At 39.0% G+C, this 20,379-nt stretch overlaps 3 protein-coding genes across 5 annotated transcripts in view; 1 reads left to right on the top strand and 2 right to left on the bottom strand.

The window, feature by feature from the left end:
• The window catches only part of fsip1 (fibrous sheath interacting protein 1), a 36,921-nt gene extending 35,892 nt beyond the window's left edge, over window positions 1–1,029 (bottom strand). Inside the window, exons 1-2 of the mRNA XM_042500789.1 lie at window positions 862–1,029; window positions 699–756 (exon numbers count right to left, since the gene is read on the bottom strand). Of these exons, the coding sequence (XP_042356723.1) occupies window positions 699–756; window positions 862–1,029 (226 nt within the window). The remainder of the gene's footprint in view (window positions 1–698; window positions 757–861) is intronic.
• A 186-nt stretch (window positions 1,030–1,215) lies between these two features.
• On the top strand, window positions 1,216–10,089 carry LOC121953868 (sushi domain-containing protein 4-like). Of its 2 annotated transcripts, none has more exons than XM_042501119.1 (10): window positions 1,216–1,414; window positions 2,057–2,171; window positions 4,185–4,376; window positions 4,632–4,823; window positions 5,059–5,250; window positions 6,501–6,692; window positions 7,019–7,213; window positions 7,308–7,440; window positions 7,532–7,923; window positions 8,804–10,089. In XM_042501119.1, exons 2-10 carry the CDS (start codon window positions 2,063–2,065, stop codon window positions 8,827–8,829), a joined length of 1,623 nt encoding a protein of 540 aa, XP_042357053.1. In that variant the 5' UTR covers window positions 1,216–1,414; window positions 2,057–2,062; the 3' UTR covers window positions 8,830–10,089. The 2 variants fall into 2 exon arrangements, with proteins under 2 accessions (XP_042357053.1, XP_042357052.1); XM_042501118.1 differs by having other exon boundaries at window positions 2,039–2,171.
• A 137-nt stretch (window positions 10,090–10,226) lies between these two features.
• LOC121953870 (sodium/bile acid cotransporter-like) lies at window positions 10,227–16,261 on the bottom strand. Of its 2 annotated transcripts, XM_042501120.1 has the most exons (6): window positions 16,218–16,261; window positions 13,793–14,209; window positions 13,376–13,580; window positions 12,109–12,287; window positions 10,645–10,844; window positions 10,227–10,561 (listed from the first exon to the last, which is right to left on the bottom strand). In XM_042501120.1, exons 2-6 carry the CDS (start codon window positions 14,185–14,187, stop codon window positions 10,512–10,514), a joined length of 1,029 nt encoding a protein of 342 aa, XP_042357054.1. In that variant the 5' UTR covers window positions 14,188–14,209; window positions 16,218–16,261; the 3' UTR covers window positions 10,227–10,511. The 2 variants fall into 2 exon arrangements, with proteins under 2 accessions (XP_042357054.1, XP_042357055.1); XM_042501121.1 differs by lacking the exon at window positions 16,218–16,261 and having other exon boundaries at window positions 13,793–14,714.
• Window positions 16,262–20,379: the final 4,118 nt, after the last annotated feature.

The raw sequence follows: 20,379 nt of genomic DNA, 5'->3' as shown, positions 1-20,379 counted from the left end.
TTTGAGTTTTAACGCTCTTGCCTATACACACACGCACACACACACACACACACACACACACACACACACACACACACACACACATATATATATATCAGTTGAAAGCACAGAGTCTGCTTATGTAGGCCTTTGCAGAGTTGTTCATATGAACTAATATTCTTGGACTGTCCTAGACATTAGGTATAACCTGGACTTAGTTCCCCTTTTAATTAAGTATTGACCACCCTAAAGGTGAGTGTATCAGCCATAAACACTAGCTATCCTACACCATCAGAACACCTGCCACCAACCCCAGCAAGCCTAACACACACATTTTTGTCCACCTGGAACCCTGTGATGTACATAATACATTATATAAGTGATGACGTGTAATTACACACAGCCCATCATGAGCCTATTAAACATACTATCTGGAACCATATTCAGGAACTAACTTCGCTTTCTAATTACTTGTAGCCTAGTTTTTCGATTTGTTGTTGTTGTTGTTGTTGTTATTATTATTCATTTATTTATTTTTATTTTTTAATTTTTTTTTCCTTTAGGTTGGAATGCACTGGGAATAGGGAGACTGGGGAATGAATTGGGAATTGTATATTTGTTCTATTTTTATTTTTAATGGAGGGGGTGGGGGCATTGTTTTTCTTCTGTCTTACCTCTACCTTATTTCTAATTTTAAGAAAAGGGTTCAGAACTCTTACCATTGTCAGGACCTTTGGCTGATGAGTTAATGCCAGTTTCATCGGAGCTGCTCTTGATCTATGGGAATGTATTCATTTTTTAAGTTATTAAAAAAAAAAAAAATTAAATGTAAGCACATAATCTGTTGTAATGTTAATGCATAGTGTGTAATTCAGTAGTTACCCGAATATCAGCAGCATCTTTGGTCAAAACAACAAGAGAGTTGTTTCGTGGAGTTGTTGGACCAATTCTGTCACCGTGAGGCAGAGACACGCTCGACACTCGGCTGCCTGTCTGCTCACTCGATGCGGGCCGAGAAATGTCATCCAAACCACCTCTGATGATTTCCATACTGCGATTTTCTTAAACTGTATTTCAAGAAGAAAAACAAAAAAGTATTTGCTACTGTTATAATGCTCTCACTTACATAAAACCGTTTGTCAACAGAAACTCTCCACAGTTTGTCCGCCCATTTTTTGGTAACTACGGACGCAAACAGCCCCGGATGTTGTAACTATGGAAGGCAGCTCAGCTGATGCATCAATCGGTGCAGCTAGCTAGCGTAGCGGGCAACAAGCTAGCTAGCGGTTAGCGAAAACAATACCGCCCGGCTCGCTAAATCATATTATCGTCGTTTCGTTTGTATCGTTTAAAACTTCAATGTACACGAAATATTTTTTATAAATGTCTACAGCGTGAAAACTCGAGGGTGGGGATTCGAGGCCGTGTTTTTGTGGTAGGTAAAGCTAACCAACGAGCCATTTTCATGTTTGGCTAGCAAGCTAGGATGGCTAATATTGATTATTCCAGGTATCAAGCCCCACAATAAAAACTAGATATGGTGTCGTCTGACTGATATTAAGTCACTACAGGTGGTAGCACAGTTGCTGGCTGGCTATAATCAATATTTTACACTCGGTATGTAAGTGTGATATATTTTGTTTTGGCCTTGTAATGTTTTCAAACGCGGCGAACAAGGAGGCAGTGAAAATGGGTGTGTGGCCGCTGAGACAGAACCATTCGGAACCAGAGTTATATTTTATATATGGGAGATATCATTATTAGTAGTCATTGCTTCGCTGCAGTAATAAATGACATTTATTTGAGAAACTGGGATTGGACTCTAAAGAACGCCAGCTTGCTAAATGATTACACCATTATTGCTGTTTTTTCTCAGCCCTGTCATTGTGCCACTGTACCATAATCACACCCATTTCGCTGGCAGCTATCCAAGCTCTGCAGAGTACCTGCGCCAGGCAGGTGACAGCATGTGGCCATGCCATGGGCGATTGCTTTTACTTAATGATATATGTTTTTTTTACCCACTGTAATTTTTTTCTTTTTTTTCTGGTTAAATCAGGTTGACTTGACTTTGCAGGGGAAGATGTGCAATGGGTCAATATCCAAAGCCTTTTGGTTCCACGCCTCAGCCACCAAACAATCCTTCTTGTTTCTGCTGGTACTGACTGCAGTGTCTACTGTGCAAGGGTCAGGTAAGAGACAACATTTATGCTTGAATGCCCAGACAACACGAAGCATTTTGCATTACTTATTAATCTTTCTTTTCTTTACTGATGAAACAATATGTAACTTTGTCTAAATGCAGACCAAATGTCAGGGCATCCTGACAAGGACACAATGTTTTGATTGTTTGACCGCTTCATCAACTGCTTGCCAACATTGATTTCAACATATGCCAGTTCATCATCAGTAGTTGTGCAGCCCTGTTAAAACACCCTTATACTTAGCTGATATAATATATCGCTCATTAACGTGTTGTTCTTAGTGTATTTAACTAATGAAATATCTAATGTGACAACAGCATAAAATGAACTGCTCTTGAAACTTAAGAGTTGTGGAATACATTAAAAGCAACAGCACAGTAAAAAGTTGTTTTCCACAAGTGCATGTCATGTCTAGCTATGAATATGTCACTAAAAAATGCTGCAAAGGCAGTGCCAGACAGTTTCTACTACCACAGAGTAACAATAATAATAATAATGGTAATGATAATAATAATATAACAAACCAGTGGTTTACAATTGGTGGGTCGTGGCCCAAGAGTGTGTTATGGGTCCATTTTGAATGGACCACAATTGCCTTGTGAACATGTCAAGTTAAAAAAAAACACTTTATTTTGAAATAACAGTGAATTTATGGCACAAAACTTGTATTTTTAACAGCCATTACTGTTTATTCATGCAGTATGTTTTATTTATTTGCATTGTGAGCCAACGTTGTGTTTACATTTTGTAAAAATTAAGTTAAAAAAGTGGTGACTTATCTAATTAAGTTAACCTTTAACCAATGACCAATGAGAAATCTGGACCCTGGGGCTGGATCAGTTTGGAACCACTGTAATAAACTTTATTGATAGAGCGCTTTTCAAAGCCAAGTTACAAAGGGCTTTACATGGTTGATCCCAGATTTAAAACAATGTAGGATTTAGGCAAAAAAAATAGGTAATTTCAACAAATACAAAGAAGGAGGAACTCCAACAGTAAAGATGACTACCGCCAATAAAATGGATAAGCAAAGCAGGCAACAAACTGCCCTGAAGTTTGCACTGAGGTAAAAAACAAAACAAAACAAAAAAACAGTGAAAAAGTAGTTGATGACTGATAAGGGTTATCTCTGACTGAAATGTTGCAATTAAAATCAAGGGAGCCAATTAACAGTGTGTGAATTGTTTTTCTAATAAAGACAAAACTTAGGGATTTCTTTCCAGTTCTGATCACACAGTTGTTTTTTATTCTGAGCTGCAGTGATGGTATGAGCTTGTAAAATCAGTCCCACTGTCAGCTATCGCTCTTTTTTGCGTGTGATCTGATTCATCAGTGGTCAGGGTTTTTGCAGGTTGTGATCTGATCTGATTTATTGTGCTCCGGAGCAGCAGAGGATCATGATCTGATCCTCTGATCGGACACTGAACAGTGAGAGAGTATCTGGGTGGAAATGGTTTATTGTTCAGCTTACTGGCTGATGGCCAGCACTTATGGAAAACCCTGCAAAATAAATCATTCATCTTACTTATGTGCAACCAGATGACATAGGTGTTGCAACCCCATCAGACAAAAGTAATTTAATTCCAATGGTTTTAGAATTGCATCATAGATGAACCAGTAGCTTCACAAACAGCCATGCTGGTTCAGTCCATTAGTTACAGTTCCAATAGGGAAAGGCAAGATTAAGGACAGCAAAGGTGCTGATACTGGCCTGATTAAGTAGATTAGATATCTGTCATGACATGGCCAGTTCACATGAAATAAAGTTTGTTTGCTTGTTGCTCTGGGTGCCCGTTAACACTTTACTCCATGGCTGCAGAGCCTACTGCAAAGCCTTTCTAGTGCAGATGTTAACCCCCCCCGACCATTCTCTGTCTCTATTACTGGTGGCTTCATTGGGTTACATGTTTAAAACCAGGCTCAAAATATTTGTTCTCTCAATTCTACTGAAAACCTAAGCAGTTTCACAGAATTTCTGCTTCTTTGGTCTTCTCTTCCCAGGATGTGTGAGGCCGTACATGGTCCAGAACAGCTGGGTAAACCTCACAGAGACCAACAGGGGCTCATTCCCTGTTGGCACAGTACTGCAGTACAGCTGTGACCCTGGTTACCTGCCAGACGGACCTAGCATCCTCACTTGTACCACACTTGGACTTTGGACCTCTGATCCTCCTCATTGTATACGCAGTGGTGGTAAGATATTTTTGTCCACTGCTGTTTTTTCTGATCTGTAGTAAAAAGTAAAAAGTAAAGTAATGAGGAGTGACTGTGTTGAGAGCTGCAGTTAAAAATCATTCTTTCATGAATAAAAACATTTATATGTTCTGTTATTATTTAGTCTCTGTATGGATTTTAACAAATTTTGCTTACAGACAAACTTTTAAAAAAGAATGCACTTTTACAATTGGACTGGGACTTAATATGTTGTGATTTATTTTCTTCCTTTAGCATGTCTACCCCTCTCCAAACCTGAAAATGGGGGGTTCACCTGCCACCCATCCCCCTGCCGAATGTTTGCTCATGGCACTGTGATTGAGTTCTTCTGTGATGAGGGCTTTATTCTCAGTGGAGACTATAACTACCTGACCTGTCAGGATGGACAGTGGGACGGCCCCATGCAGATCAATTGTGTGAGCCAAGGTTCGTCAGTCCTCAAACTATTTATTAATCTAACAATCTGTCAGTACATGGATCGTAAAAACAATGCCCCAAAAGTTAGATCTTGTGGATAACTCAGTTCACTTAGTGACTTAATACTATAAGCAGTGCCTTATCTGTTTTCCCTGTGAAGTAATTTGTAACATAAATGTGCAATGCTACCAAATACTCTGCATATATTGTTAACTTTCTTTTTACTTGTTGTCCCTTTTTGAAGGTTGTATAAGACCCTCTACAGTGCAGCATGGCTCAACTAATCTGACAGACACCAACAGGAGCTTGTTTCCTGTGGGCACAGTACTGCAGTACAGCTGTGACCCTGGTTACCTGCCAGCCGGACCCAGCATCCTCAGCTGCACCACACTGGGACACTGGTCCTCCGAACCTCCTCGGTGTATACACACTGATGGTAAAGACAAACCTCCTCATAGCACTGTCTGCATTTGTGACCCTCTTTAAAGCGGGTATAAAATGTGTTGTAATCTGAATGAACAGATAGTATTTGCTTTTGGTATATTTTGAGATTTTTTTTATTAATGGATTTCTGTTCCATTTTTCAAACCTACTTTTCAGTTTTCTGTTTCTGTTTTAACTGTCATCTGTATTTTTAAAATCTAAAGTGTGTTTGCAATAATAACTTTAATCAACAAGTTGAAGTGTTCCTGTAAATTCAGTCAGAAGCCCCTTTTACACTGCCAGTTCAAGGCAGAAGTATTACGCCACCTCGCCACTCTGCTGCCTCAATGTTCTGTATAAAAGGTACAATTGCGGAATGGGGGGAGAGATTTGTGAAAGGTTAATTCGGCCAATGTGATGTTTTGACAGCTTGTATTGTGTGCAACCCACTGTAGAAGATTTTAAAAGCAGCAAGAGGCAGTTAGCTAGCTCAAAGAAGAAGAACAGTGGCCATAAATGTCCACAAAGTGGGAAAACAGTGAGATTCGGGAGCTCCTTTCCCTCTGCAGAGGATGAGCTCAGCAGGCATATAACAAGGACCGTAAATGAATGTTATTTCCATGTTATGCCATTGTTATTGTTGATAAAGTGCTGCAGGCGAGTATATCGTGTCACACTAGAGGCAGAGGCTGTTGTGTTCAACTTCATGCCTCTTATGTCTCTGCGATGCCACCATGCTATCTAAAATCACTAACTAGAGCGCCATGATGCCGTCGTTTTTTGGTTTTGTGTAAAAAAGGCAATGGCTGCCTAAAGAAGGGTCATTGTAGTGGCCCTATAGTGGGATCTCTGTATAAAAAGGGCACATTTTGGGGCCAAAGATGCATTTGTAGTTTCAGATCAAATCATTTCTAATCAACATGTAGCAACTGTGACAACAAAAAATGGACATATTATGACAAGCATGTTTCCCAGTTTGTACAACACTCAGAATTTCCATTGATGGAGACAAAGCAAGTTTTTATACTAAACCGATACACCAAAATGAGAACATTTTTATGTAAAGGTATTTTCTTTTTAAATTATTATTTAATTTCTTTGTTCTTTTTTATTTTCTTACCTATTAAACTCTGGTTTTCTTTTTTCCTTTGTAAAGCATTTATTAAGATTTTTTAAAGGCTATCCAAACTAAGCCTGTGTTTGTTATTTAAAATTAATTACGGCTATTATTGACTGCGTTTTCACCTTTGTCCCCATTTTAAGGTTGTATAAGACCCTCTACAGTGCAGCATGGCTCAACTAATCTGACAGAAACCAACAGGAGCTCGTTCCCTGTTGGCACAGTATTGGAATACCGCTGTGACCCTGGTTACCTGCCAGATGGACCCAATATCCTCACCTGCTCCACACTGGGACACTGGTCCTCTCAACCTCCTCGCTGTATACGCAGTGACGGTAAAGACAAACCTCCACAAAATGTTTGGTTGTTTTCCATTGTGTGAGCCAGGGGGAGCATGTGAACAATATAGACACAAAAAAATGCCAAAATATGGAGAGACAATATTTTTCCATTTGCATTTTACTTTCATGATCTTGTACACAAAATGCAAAAAATAAGAGGCACGAAAAAGACTTGGAGAACACTGCATGTCATTTTTGTACTGTAATATGTGAAGTTACACACAGACGAGATTCAAGCCAGTTTAGAACAGATAACTTAGTGAAAAAATATGCAGCACTGGAGTTGACGAATTACTGTTTTCCTTTCTTTCCTTGGAAAGTATGCCAGCCTCCATTTCAGCCAGAGAACGGGGGCTATACCTGTCATCCCGCCCCATGCCAAAGACTTTCTCATGGCACTGTGATTGAATATTTCTGTGATGAAGGCTATGTTCTGAAGGGAGACTATAAATACCTTACCTGCCAGTATGGAGAGTGGGACAGCCAAATGAAGCTCAGCTGCCTCATGGAGCAAGGTAAAGAAAAATAGATGACACATTTGGATGAGTGGATAAATAATTACATTAAGTTCCGTATGCATTACTGTGTCATCTGTTATCTTTCTCACAGACCGCGATCCAACTTTACCATTAGGGATGCCCGCCTTGTCCATAGTTGCATCCACAGCCAGCTCAGTGGCCCTAATCCTGCTCCTGGTGGTGCTGTTTGTGCTTCTGCAGCCAAAACTGAAGTCCCTGCATCGGTGAGTCTGCCCTTAAAATTCTCGAGGCCCTCTAGTCGTTGAAAGTAACAAATTGAGAGATTTTAACTTTCTCCTCGTCCTCCACTATTAGACGGGATCAGGGTGTGTCCGGCCAGCCTGTGTCAATCATGGTGGAAGGAGTCCAGGTGACCCTGCCCTCATATGAGGAGGCTGTGAATGCCAGTGGAGCCTCAGCTCTCAGCTCTGAGTCGCGAGTCCAGATAGTGCTGTCTGAGGGTCAGCATGCCCCAGCGCCAGAGGCTGGCCCCTCTAGGCCTTCATCCCTCAAACAACAGCAGTCAGAGATGGCTGTGGTCCACCCTGTGCCACCGTCCTCGTCCTCTTCATCACCGTCACCCTCATCCTCTAATTGGGCTCTGGAGCATGCAGGGGCTGCAGCTCCATCATCCTCACAAAGAAGGCCGTCTGCAGGCAGCGACCAATACAGCATGTCTCTGGACTCTGAGATGGACTACTCCGATGGTAAAGCCCTCTTCAAACACACTTTTCACTAGGGGTGGGTGATATTTTAAATGTGCTCGATGTATGGTGGCTTGTTCCACGTGGGATATATAAAATGACTACATTATGAACATCAAGTACACATTTTCATGTAATTTTTTAAGCCACTGGCACGAGAGTAGATTCTGCATTTCTGTTCTCGCTCTCTTCTATGGCTCTCTCCCGTGCCGCTGTAATCCTTTGACTTTTAGTGATATTATGACAGACAAGGCATGTGTTTTTGTATCTACAGGGCCCCAGACAGTGACTATTTAGTCACATTTTGCAACCATAGAGCACCAGTACAACTTTGAAATGTTCATAAAATACTAACTGGAGGGCTGTTAGTTTGTTTCCAGCTTACAGCGTATAAATTTTGATCTTTAATGCCATAACAGTTTAATTTAATGCTAACGGTACTGTTGACTGAAAGCTGCAAGTTCACTGCAACAGCATCAACACTTCCAATCTCAGACGAACTGGGTACTTCAAAGTAAAAGCACAGCAGTGTATTTCATTGTATGTATTTCACTGCATTTCATTCTAATAACACTTCATTTAACTTTATTGCAACAGGCCTGTATTTACCATTATTATTATAGTATTTTATTTATCACAGTAACTACATTATTTATCTATATTGTAACTGCAGTTCATTTAATGTTTTTGTATTTCAATAGTCTGTAGTAGTTTAGAGTTTTTAAAATATTGAGATATATATTGTGAATTGCGATATTATATAAATTTTATAAAAATATAAAAATATTGTGATATTATTTTTAAGCCATATCAGCCAGCCCTACTTTTTACTTCCTTAAATCCCCCCTCTGTACTGATGCAAATGTTTGTCTGTTATTTACAGATATGCCATTGTTGAAGGAGGCCTGAACAATGCAGCAGCCTTAGGACTTTGCCACTGACCTGTCCTGGTGAGTGGGATGCCTCATGTGAGTTTGTCAACACAGCTGTCAACACAGACGAGGCCAACTTAAGAGGCTCTGAGTGAAGCTGTGGGTTACTCAGAACAGTTCCTCGGTCCATCCCCAAAGGAGAGCAGAGAAGGGATTCACATGTACATACATGCTTACATTTTTATAGGAATTCCTACACTATGTATGTATGTCCAATGTCTGAAGCTCCGTTTGAAAATTGTAGAGCAAAACCAGAAAGGAACAGGCACCTCTTGAAGGAGTGTCTCTTAAAGGCTGTTGAAAAAAATACTGATGAGTTTCAGTTGAATGAGCAAAGTTACATTTTGGGAGCTAAAAAATCTCTTCAGTGTCTTGTTTACTGTTACTTTTAACCACAAATCACATCATTTAAGATGCACATCAACAAAGATGCATGAAGGCCAGGTGATCTAGATTGTTGTCCAAGTCATGCACACGTAACAGCGTCGTCGTCAAAGATTTTTTGTGATTATAAGTCATTTTTTATGGTGTTATTAATCATGACTCACAACATTTCCCATGTCACTGTACAGTTTAAGGTTGCGTATTCACCAAAAGTTAATTCTGCTTTGTTTTTCACTGGATTGTGGACAAACGCTTTGAGAGACTTGTTGTTTCAGGCCTGCACTTGACACATTTCACCCCTGCGAAGCATTAAGATGTACTCTCTTCATACTCATACCCTTGCCCCCAATGGCCTTAGCTTTACACTTCTATGCACAGGTATCTATAACATGTAAAATAAGGAATTTTAAAAATGAATGTTCGTGAAATGCCTCCACTGCTTAGTGATGCCATGTGTGGCTTTGTCAGACACATCACTTGTACACCAGAAAATATTATCTTCTTAATTTATTCAGGCTGCTTGGAAATTCCTGTTTTTACGTGCAAACAGGAAACTAAGATGTGTGTTTAATTTATTTGTGTCCAAAACGCTGTTGACCAGCCATGGTTTCTTTTGATGTCTCTACAGCTCTTGGAAACTTTAAAAATAGTAGGTCTTTGCCGCTTCAGTTTTGATTCTACTGCAGGCACGTGTTTATATGTGACACTGTAAACGTGGTTGGGAAGCTCCAAAACTAAACGAGTAAGTGTACAGATTAGTGTAATGTCAGTGCATTTTGTTTGACTGTCCATTGAATTTACTTTTGGACTGAGGAATGGAGTTTTTTGTTTTTGTGAAGATGGTATTTTAATATATGTAAAAAGTTTTAAGTTAAGTTTACTATGTATATACCATACGGCCATTTTGATTAAATATATGAGGTGTTCAAATTGCCTGTATCCTTCATTTTCATCAGGCTGCTTTTCAACTCTCCAGTTTCAAAAAAACGCAACACTTTTTTATTTAAAAGCAAGTCATAAAATTAACATATTTTCATCTTAGACCAGATATTTTATATACAAAAATATAAATACAGTGTCATTATTTTTAATCATTGACTTCCTACTTCAAAAGGCGCTACCCCATAGTTAACATTGCATAGACCTGATAGTAAGTAAACAATAATTAGTTAATATTAGTTGCCCCAGCTTTAAGTCTTTCTGGCAGTATCACAGGCCTGAGTGAAGAATATGCACATGATTTTGAGACGGCGAGGATGTTGCATCGTTGCATCCTCAGCAGACAGGATTCTGCTTTTCCTCACCACCTTTAACGTCAACTCCATCTGTGCAAGAGGAAAGGTGATGTTAGACTTCTGCTTTCTTCGGTCTCACACTGCAAAAACACACAGCCAGCTGGGGCACTTACCCTCCGCTGATGGCTTGAATGCTTGGTAACATCTGAAGCACACGGCCAGGAGAAGGGCCTCAGCACACTGGAATGTGTAGTATAACATTGGGAAGAAAAACATGGGTCCAATGACCTCAGGGGGAAAGGCCACTTTTAGGATAGTAAAGCACAGCTGGATGTTTTGACACCCTGTTTCCATGGAGACTGTCCTGCTGCATCTAAAAAGAGACAAGTAGTTAGTTTGATATTAAATCATTTAAACGTAGTACTCAAATGTACTCGTTTTATTGCTACTGGAAGATATAACTTGACATGACAGAATTTATTTCCAGGTTTAAATTGTTTTTCAAAGTGTTTCTCCACTTTTTCTAACAGTAAAAATCTGGTTTTAAATACTTGACTCAACAAACTTTTGGTACCAGGTCTTTTTCTTTTTTTCCATTGTTTTTTGCTGCTGATAGTACCCCCTCAGTGTAGGTGGGATTCTGAGTTGATCCCCATAGTGTGCTGTGACATTGTTAACGCAACACTGTATGAATCCTTTAATTGGCAACCAAAGAGAGGAACGTATTCACTTTGTCAGTTGTGCAGCATAGTGTAGGCCTACTGCAAAGTCTTGCAGGCTACGCTCTTTTAAAATCTAGGTTGAGTGAATTAAAACATTGTGGTTGCCAGCAGTTTGGCTGTTGACAAATGGCAGTTTTGTTAAAGATGCCCTGTGTTGTGCAAGTAACAATTCTGGTGACGATTCTCTCAATCCACCTTCTAGCATCGGCTTTGGTCACTTGGAATCTTGGCTGAGGTGATACCAAAGTACCAGGTACTATCCTTTTGTTAATGGAAAACCAAAAACTCTGAGTTGAGTGATGCCCTGATGTACTAAGAGAGGCTGCCCATTATTCTGATGGCCTAAAACTGAAGCCCCATTAGTCCGAGAAATGTCCCACTGGATAGAAAGTCCTATTCTCCGACAGTCCAAACCCAAAAACACCTGTTGCTCCAAAAGTCCTGTTTCCCCAAAAGTACATTGCACATTTCTGTAAACTATGGATATGTTAGTTTTGTCAACAGCACTTTGCTGAAAGTATGTTTAGATTTACACACAAAAACACTTGGTTATAGGTAGGAAAAGGTGATGTTTAGGCTAAAAATGGCCATGTTTAGTTGCTCAAAAGTCGCTGGTAAAGCAAGCTTGAGTCAGAAAAAAAAAAAAAAAAGAATTCTGTGGCTGAAACGCTTCTTGGAAACTGAAACTAACTTCAAGTGTGTGCATTTATTTGAGAAACAGGACTTGAGAACAATGGCTGCTTGTTTTTGGTATAACAGGCTGTTGGAGAAATGAGCTTTTGGTCTAATGGAGCTTTGGAATTTTGCATTTTTTCATCAAATACTGGATACTTTAACCTCTTCAGGCCAACAAAAAAACCTTTAAACAAAACCAAAAAAGCAACTCAAAGGTAGATCCAGTGTGCATTCACTTACTTTGGGCTGAGTCTGCATATAACAGACATTACGTATCCCAGCGTAAAGCCAATCAGCGGCATCAGTGCAGCCACGGCCAGAAAGTCAGGCGTTAGGACCTTCCACAATACGTCTTTGACGACAATACCAAACAGGATGAACCCAATGATGCAGGAGATTATCAGGAGGCTGAGACCAGTCTGTCGAGAAATGAAGACCCCTTTCAAGAGTCAGTGGGGTTAATTTATCTTCTATAAACAGTTCTTGAATATCAGCATCAAAGAGTGTACCTTCTCTATTCTTCTCTATTTCCAAATGTGACCTTTGAATTTGCTCACTCATCAGAGTTCAGGTTGCCCAATTGTGGTCTGGCATTGTGAAATTAAACAGCGGTTTCTCAGTTAAAATCAATTACTAATGCTAATCAGCGCCATGGGTGGGACAAAGACCATTTTGAGGTGTTGGCATGCATGTTTAAATTGCGTGCCATGAGCAATGAGGAGCAATAACAACAATGGCAAACACCATCGACAAGACAGACGGTGCTATCGAGGCTGCTCTAAATTGATATGTCTTGTCAATATCGGCAAGTTATAGCATGTTTTTACTTTGCTCTTCTCAGGCCTTAAAATCTCTGCAAAATAGGTATCAGCGTGGACTTTAAATAGCATTAGAGTGGGCCCACTCTATTACAGTGCGGCAGTGCTTTGCTTAACAAGTAACTTTGAGGGCGGAGAGAACTGTTAAAATGGAGAGGAACCTGTCAGCCTATGGCAGCAACCACGTAACTGCTGACAAAACAAACAATGTCAGCCTGCAGGGCAAAAGCCATGGTGGCTCTCCTATTTGACAAACAATTGCCTGCATGGACACTGATGTTTAATTTAAAACCTGAATGACATTCATCGGTTCTTTTTCTGATTGATCTGCCTTGTCCCTGTTTGCAGAACCATGTGGTCATGGGGATGTATATGCTGCTTTCTCTGTAAAATTTGGCAGCCTATTTGGCGCAACTGCCAGCTATGACGAGGTGCGCAGACTGCCTATTTGGCACACCACAGCTGTGCACCAGCGTGCTAATGGTGCACACCCATTCTGGCAGATATATTGGTGTCTTTTGATTGGTCAGGGACAATTGAAATCAGTAATCATAAACCACAGAAAATAGAGTGGACGCAGCATCAGACTGAAGATGGAAACAGGCTTTTTCTCTTTTGACAGATCAAAATGTTTGCTATATATAAAAAAACGGCTATCTTATACAGAATATGCATTTCAGGAGTCTCACTTTTATGATGACTGATGAGTAGTTTGGTTTGTAGTGATTAATGATAATGCCAATGGCACAAGGCACCAGGGCGAATGTGAGAGCGAAGATGATGCCGCCGTATGGTACAGCATTTTCCAGACCGGTGAAGCCTTGGCTGAAGATGTAGAGCAGCAAAGGCATCAGACCCAGTGCTGCGACACAGGAGCAAGTTGTCATTACGATGCTGGGAGAGTATCAGAGAATTAAGAAACATTAGTAGACGGACACTCCTAAAATGTATATTTCTCAAATGACACATGCAAAACAAAGCTCTTGTCTTTTAGGAACATTTCTGGTCAGTGACAGTCTGTGGTACGACAGCCGATTGTGCAGACAGAGCTTAAATGATTGTGGGCGTTTGTAAAGACGGGAATCAATGCATCACTTAGGGTTTACCTGAGGTTCATGTCCCCCTTCAGGGCCAGGGAGAAAACGTTTGATAAGTTTCCCCCCGGACAACAGCCGCAGATTAGCACAGTCACAGCCTTGACGGGATCCATCTGCAACAGTTTGGCTAGAGAGAAAGCTGTCAGGGGCATGAGGCCGAACTGGGCCAGCAGTGCAATGGCTACTCCTTTTGGCTTTAAGAAATGGACCTTAATTTTGGATATCTCCATTGTACAGCCAAGGGATATCATGGTGATGAAGAGGATGATGAGGGAGAAGATGTTGGCGGCTTTGTTTATGGAGGGGGGGATCATCAGGACGCCCATGCTTCCATTGCCAGAGACATTTCCCTCATTATAGATGTTAGCCATGTAGACTTCTGTCATATTCATTGTCGCGCTCATCCAAACACTGCGTTTCTCTCACCTGTCAGACAAAGCAAATTAAATACATTAACACCATGAGAGTCTTTCAGATTTTTATACACATTTATAAATGCAGTCATTTCAGCATTGGGCTGAGAATTTTCATTACTCCTTTATTTGATTTTTAGGTTTTTTTTTATGCAAGGGCTCTTACATAATCAGGTTATAACTCATCCGCTTTTTTGCATGGTGCAGATGTCCAAATCAGAAGCTTTTTGGTCATTTTATATAATCGTAAACAGTGCCTCCAAGAGAAAACATAGAGATAAAAACAGCAGTTTTAGCATCTGCGCTATAGCTGCAAGAAGTGATTGCTACAGCACACATTTATTTAAATAGTTGCCCTAAAATAAATTGATTCAGAAAAAGTTACATCACTGTTCCTCCAACGCACATTCACATGTAAAGCTGATGATATTCTATATTTTTCTTACTAGCAACAAATTCCATTAAAATACCAAAATAATTAACACAGCCATAACTTAATACTTTAACTGTAGTGGCCGATTGTTTCGCTATGATTGACCAGCCTGCGTTTAAGGAGCGCGACTTAGCAAAGGGTCCATTAATGCCAAATGGCACTCAAACTTAAGTAAATAGTGTTTGTTTGTTCTTGGTCAGTTGTTTTAGCTGCAGATGTGGTGGCTTAGTTAGTATTTATGCCACCACTGAAAATAAAAGGTCGCTGGCTTTGCCAAACCTACACTGATGCTAATAAGCTAACGCTACTTAGAGAAGGAGTCTTTTACCAACCCGGCACCTTTAGATCACATACTCATTAAATTTGGCTTTCAGCATAACTACACTCAGAGAGGGACCTTAAAGCATCCACTCACAGGCTTTATTGTTCTTACGACTCAGCGGCCATCTTAGCTCTCTAATACACACACACTCTTTGTCTTTGTTTCACATTGGCTACATACCCTTTTTGTCTTAGTCTTTATTTGGGTTTATTTTGTGTGTTTTTTCTGTTTTCTTTTGTTTTTTCTTTTTTCTTTTGAATTGATTTTTTTTTTTTTTTTTTTTTAATCATCATTATTTCTGATGGCCATTTAACACTTAATCACAGGTTCTCAACACTCAAATGCTATCCTTCAGTAGAAATTTAAGGTTTTTACATTACTTACATTTCAATCTTATGCCACTTTTTTTCTAGTCTACTACATTCAGAGGGAAATATTGTAGTTATTATTTGATATCTTTAGTCAGTAGTCACCTCACAAACTTTGCACAGAGACCATATGAAAATATACAAATGCACCTGAAACAATTGGTTGATTGATTAGAAAATCAATAGGCAAGTTGCTGCCATAATGTGAGGACCTGCTGCTTTTCCTTCAAGTTATTTTGATTGTTTTATTCATTAAATTAATTTATATTTATCTGCACTGAGTACTTTTACTTTTATACTTGTTTTTATTAGTACTTAAATACGTTGTCCTGATTGTCATTAGATATATTTACTTAAGTTACCTTTTCAATCCAGGACTTTTGCTATTAACAGAGTATCAACAGTTTGGTATTAGTACCTTTACTGAAGTAAAGGATCAAAACACCTCCTCGACTACTGGTTTTAGGATGTAAAGTTTTACAGCTAGATAGTATACTAGCTTTCCTTCAGACCCAACTTTCATTGGATTGTAGTCTGCTGAGACGAGCAGAGAGGGAAACGTGTGGAGGGGATCTTTAAGAGTACGTTGGTTCAAAAAACATTTTCCCCATTGACTCTTAAACTCAAAACCTCAAATAGTAGCGACTAAAAACTGCTTTCCAACTGACTGTGTGTATGGTGTAAGTTCTAAAATACAGAAGTCATTACATTTTCCTGTAGATTTATCAACATATCTGAATCTGCAGGTGTAAACATTAATCCCCTCTAACACTAAAGCCTATTTCAAGCTTAATTCGTCCAATTTAAAGTATTCACTGTTTAGTTCTGAAAGAATGTACCTTCATGCAAAGCTAATAAAGATATTGTAATAAGATAAGAAATAAATGCACCTTCTTACCTTAATTTCCACCCAGCTTCAGCAACTTCGCTGTGCTCGCTCACCCTCTTGTTTCCATCTCTCCTCACATTCTTGTGCCGTGCTCCTTTTCACTGAGTGTGGACCCCCTGCCCTCCCCTTTCTCTGTCACATGGGCTCATGGCAACAAAGTTGTAGCACTCATTTGTAGTACAAAGCACCAAGGATCGCACACTGTGAACATATGTCTTTGATTTCTCACATTGCACAATCCAGCTCTTGTTGCATTTATAGTAAGTCATTACTGATTCCCTATAAGCTGTTTCCCTATAATTCCTCTTTTCCAGGGTATTCTGTGAAAGTTTGACATTGGTGGGTTAGTTAGTGCGGAAAGAATCCTGAATTCCTGCTATACCTATAAATAGGCACTTAATTCATCTAGCCTGGCTTGCATGTGTAAACAGACCATTAATTAATATGATGCAACCAGGCAGAGGATTCAGTTTGCCTGGCAGAGTTATCAGTCTTTTCAAAAGGGGCCCTCTTTCATTGTGAGACCGGGTGCTTTGTACACCAAGACCTTTTATGTGCAACTCACACAACAGAGATCTATTAGTCGACACTCAAATGTTTCCTCAGTGGTTCGGTCAAAGTTAAAGGGGCCGTATCTGAAAATCTCAGTGCAGCTCAATTTCAGTGGAATCTCTTACAGGAACAAAAGCTTAAAGGTTTTATTGTGAACAATTTAATGTGATATGAATAATTTAAAGAAATACATCAAGAGCTTTTTAAAAAGGTGCAGGTTTAAAGTATTTTTTCCTGGAAAAAGGAACTCATGATTGTGAATTTATCATTTTAAAATGGTTTCGGTTTCAAAACGAATGTTTTGTTTGCCTTTGTGTAAGATGTCTCATGTTTGGTTACTGCATCTGACAGTGCTTGTGAGTCAAAACTGCAATGAAACTGGTAACACATGGTAATTAGGTGGGGATGGCATCCAGCTGTCTTTGTCATACCCTGTTGGGGTGTCTGCCCGGTGAGCACAAGCTAACACACTAGCAGCAGCTGACATCCAGCACCATCCTGTTTAACAGTACCAACAAACTCCAACTGGGCCTTTTTTGTCCCATTATCACTTTAAAATTCCTTTTAAGTAATGTGACAAAAAATTACTGGAACAACCTTATATTTATGAGTAATTGACTTAAAATGTGTGTTGAGATATGTGGTAATTCAGTATACTTTAGAATTTCTTATAGATAACGTGGGAAAAAAATGAGTTTGTATGGGTTAATAACTTAAAAACATCTGTTCATAATTATGGTCATTAAGTATTTAAATGCCATATTTATGAGCACACATTTTTCAGCTGATTCCTCATAAGAATTTAGTTTTTCACATTTACACTCTTTTACATTGTTATGTACTGTTACCATAATTGTGAACATGTTTTTAAGTATATGACTAGTAAAAATTCAATTGGCCCAACATTTTTTTTCACATTATTTAAAAGGAATTTCAAAGTGTTATATTCTTAATTACCATAACTATGAACGCAGTTGATTCCTTATAAAATTATATTATTGTGACATTGTTTTTCACATTATTTCATAGGAATTTTAAAGTGTTAGTTCTATGATTGTGTGTGCAGAAGGACTGTGGGTGCCTCATGATGAACAGGGCATGAGAGTGGGATCATGAGGATAGCGTCACTGTTTGCTGCAGGGCTGGAACCAGAAATCAGGGGTAAAAAAAAAAAAAGGGAAAGGATAATAGTCTACTGATAGAGCAGCTTTCTGTTTTCTACCCTGCAGCCTAAATCAGTGACCTTTCTTCTTTTCAAATATAATAAGATCAAAACCAAAAAGGGGTGGAACTTCAAGGTATGAATGGAAAACAAATCTCTGTAACCCTTACTTTTCAGAGCCAGTAACCCTATCAATACTGGATGGCAAGGGCACTATTATTAATATAACCTAAACTTCTTAACAGAACTCAAAGAAATTCATTTGCAAAAGATTTTTGGTTATGGGGTTTGCCCTCGTGGCCTGCTCATTTCCTTTGATAAAGCCTATTGCATATTTGCAGATTTATTATTATATTACAATATCTGTTTGGAAAATAAGAGTTTTTTGTCATTCATTGCTATGATTGTAAATTGTGCATTCCAAATACAAGGAAAGGATTCAGGAGATTCTTGAAAATCCTGGAAATATCTGGAGAGGGTGTAAATGATATACTGAGGAATTTTTCCAGTCAAGTCTTTATTGTCAATGCAGAAGGTATACAAACAAAGAAATCATTAACACAGAAAAAAACAACATCAGAGTCAGACATTTCAGTCAGGACTTTTGTATGACTACATTAAACATAAAGCACAAACAAACAATTTTAGCATCTTTTATATTGTTGAAGTCGAAATTGGTTGTGGGGATTAATTTTACCATTTAGTTTAATGTTTTTAAAAACTAAAAATAAAGGTTTGGAGTGGCTAAATTTGTATCTAAAATGTGGTTCTTAATTCTTTACATTTTGTATTATTGTTGTAGATACCAGACAGCAGCCTACATTTTCCAGTGAAGGGGTTTTTTTTTCTTCTCTGGATATATTTCACAAAAATAACAGTTAACACAAATGCCTTAAATCTAAGAGGATAAACTTTCTGGATGGTATGATTTTGAAAGACACTTCCCTTGGATAGGCCTACTGAGTCTGGGTTATAGAGCAGACAATGACGTGAATGGGATCACTTTGGTTGTAAATCAGGCATGTCCAAAGTCTGTCCAATTGTGGCCCTTGGACCAATTTTAAATGGCTCTCAGCTTGACTTTTAAAATATACTTTGGCCCCGCCACATAACATTGGATAATAATCAAGCATTTGCTTTTTTGCCCTTCACCTCACAGTGGCAAGACTACTTTACAGCTTGTCGACATGCAAAAAGTAGGAACTAATGTGTTTTGCATAAACAGACATTGAAGAGCAAAAGAAATGATCATCTAACGGCTAACATTTCCAGCTATGTCCCAGACGCGGCCACAGCAAAGACATGTAAAATCAACAGTAAGGACAACTGCTTTAAAGAGCTGAGGAAAGTTGAATACATTTTCACTGAAGATGAAACGGTTGAGTTTGCCTTGTTTGTTTGTGATTTTTTTTATTATTTTATTACCTACTTGATGAAAGAAACAGCTGGTCCCAGGTATTTTCACATTATATAATGTGGCCCCCACTCAAAAAAAAAAGTTTGCACACACCTGCTGTTAATTATTTCACTGCGAAGTTGATAAGATCCAGTAGGTGGCGGTAATGCAACATATATGGATGCCAACCGCCATAAAACTCCGAAGAAGAAGAAGAAAAAGAAGAAGAAGAAGAAGAAGAAGAAGAAGAAGAAGAAGAAGAAGAAGAAGAAAAAGAAGAAGATCATTATTATTGATGTTGTTAATATTTATAATAATAATGATAATAATAAAATCAGCATTTCATTCATTAAATTATGATGAATAAATTAGTGATACCTCAACATTATAAATAACATAAATGTAACATATTCCCTCTAAATATACCTGTCATGTATCTGTGGTATGAGGAGCAAAACTGCATTGGGCTTCAGTTTGCTGTACACACACACACACACACACACACACACAACAAAGAGTATTAGGAGCCATTACAGCAGTGACCCTAAACTCACGGCTGCAGGGCCACTACTCGCCCCCGGTAATTTTTTAATTCACAATAAAAATAAATTGATTCACACTAGCAACTGTTTTTGTACTGTTAAGGTTCCAGAGTACATAAAAAAGTATCAAGATAGTTTGTTTATCAAAAAAGTGCCGGTGTAGGATTCCCCCATCCCCCGACAGAGGTCCTAACTCAGTCCCCAATGTCCTAAAATCCTTGAAACATCATAAAATTCTCGAAACATAAAGTCCTATTAATGTCCTAAAATCCTAGATATGTTATAAAATCATTGAACCATGTATGAGGCTGCTGCGCATGGCCCCTGGCCTCCTGTCATTTTACAAAAGTGGCCCCCAGGCAAAGCTAGTTAAGTGTAATAAAATAAGTAATATTAAGGGTCAAGAGGCTGCTGTTTGCAACTTGTAGGAGATAACGGTTTATTTAGGTGGGCGCGTCCAATCCACGGGGGTTATAGGAAATGTAGTTTTGATTTCATTAACAGTGCCATTGCAAAGCG

This window comes from Plectropomus leopardus, chromosome 14 (assembly GCF_008729295.1).
Source record: "Plectropomus leopardus isolate mb chromosome 14, YSFRI_Pleo_2.0, whole genome shotgun sequence".
In the NCBI taxonomy this organism is placed as follows: domain Eukaryota; kingdom Metazoa; phylum Chordata; class Actinopteri; order Perciformes; family Serranidae; genus Plectropomus; species Plectropomus leopardus.
This window is presented reverse-complemented; position numbering and strand designations above follow the sequence as displayed.

Excerpts from the sequence above, each read along its gene's own strand:
- LOC121953868 (XM_042501119.1), top strand. The coding sequence starts at position 2,063 with ATGTGCAATGGGTCAATATCCAAAGCCTTTTGGTTCCACGCCTCAGCC. Across the intron at positions 4,824-5,058 it reads GATCAATTGTGTGAGCCAAG|GTTGTATAAGACCCTCTACA; the intron begins GTTCGTCAGTCC and ends CCCTTTTTGAAG. Across the intron at positions 7,441-7,531 it reads AAACTGAAGTCCCTGCATCG|ACGGGATCAGGGTGTGTCCG; the intron begins GTGAGTCTGCCC and ends CTCCACTATTAG.
- LOC121953870 (XM_042501120.1), bottom strand. The coding sequence starts at position 14,187 with ATGAGCGCGACAATGAATATGACAGAAGTCTACATGGCTAACATCTAT. Across the intron at positions 12,288-13,375 it reads ACTCATCAGTCATCATAAAA|ACTGGTCTCAGCCTCCTGAT; the intron begins GTGAGACTCCTG and ends ATTTCTCGACAG. Across the intron at positions 10,845-12,108 it reads ATATGCAGACTCAGCCCAAA|ATGCAGCAGGACAGTCTCCA; the intron begins GTAAGTGAATGC and ends GTCTCTTTTTAG.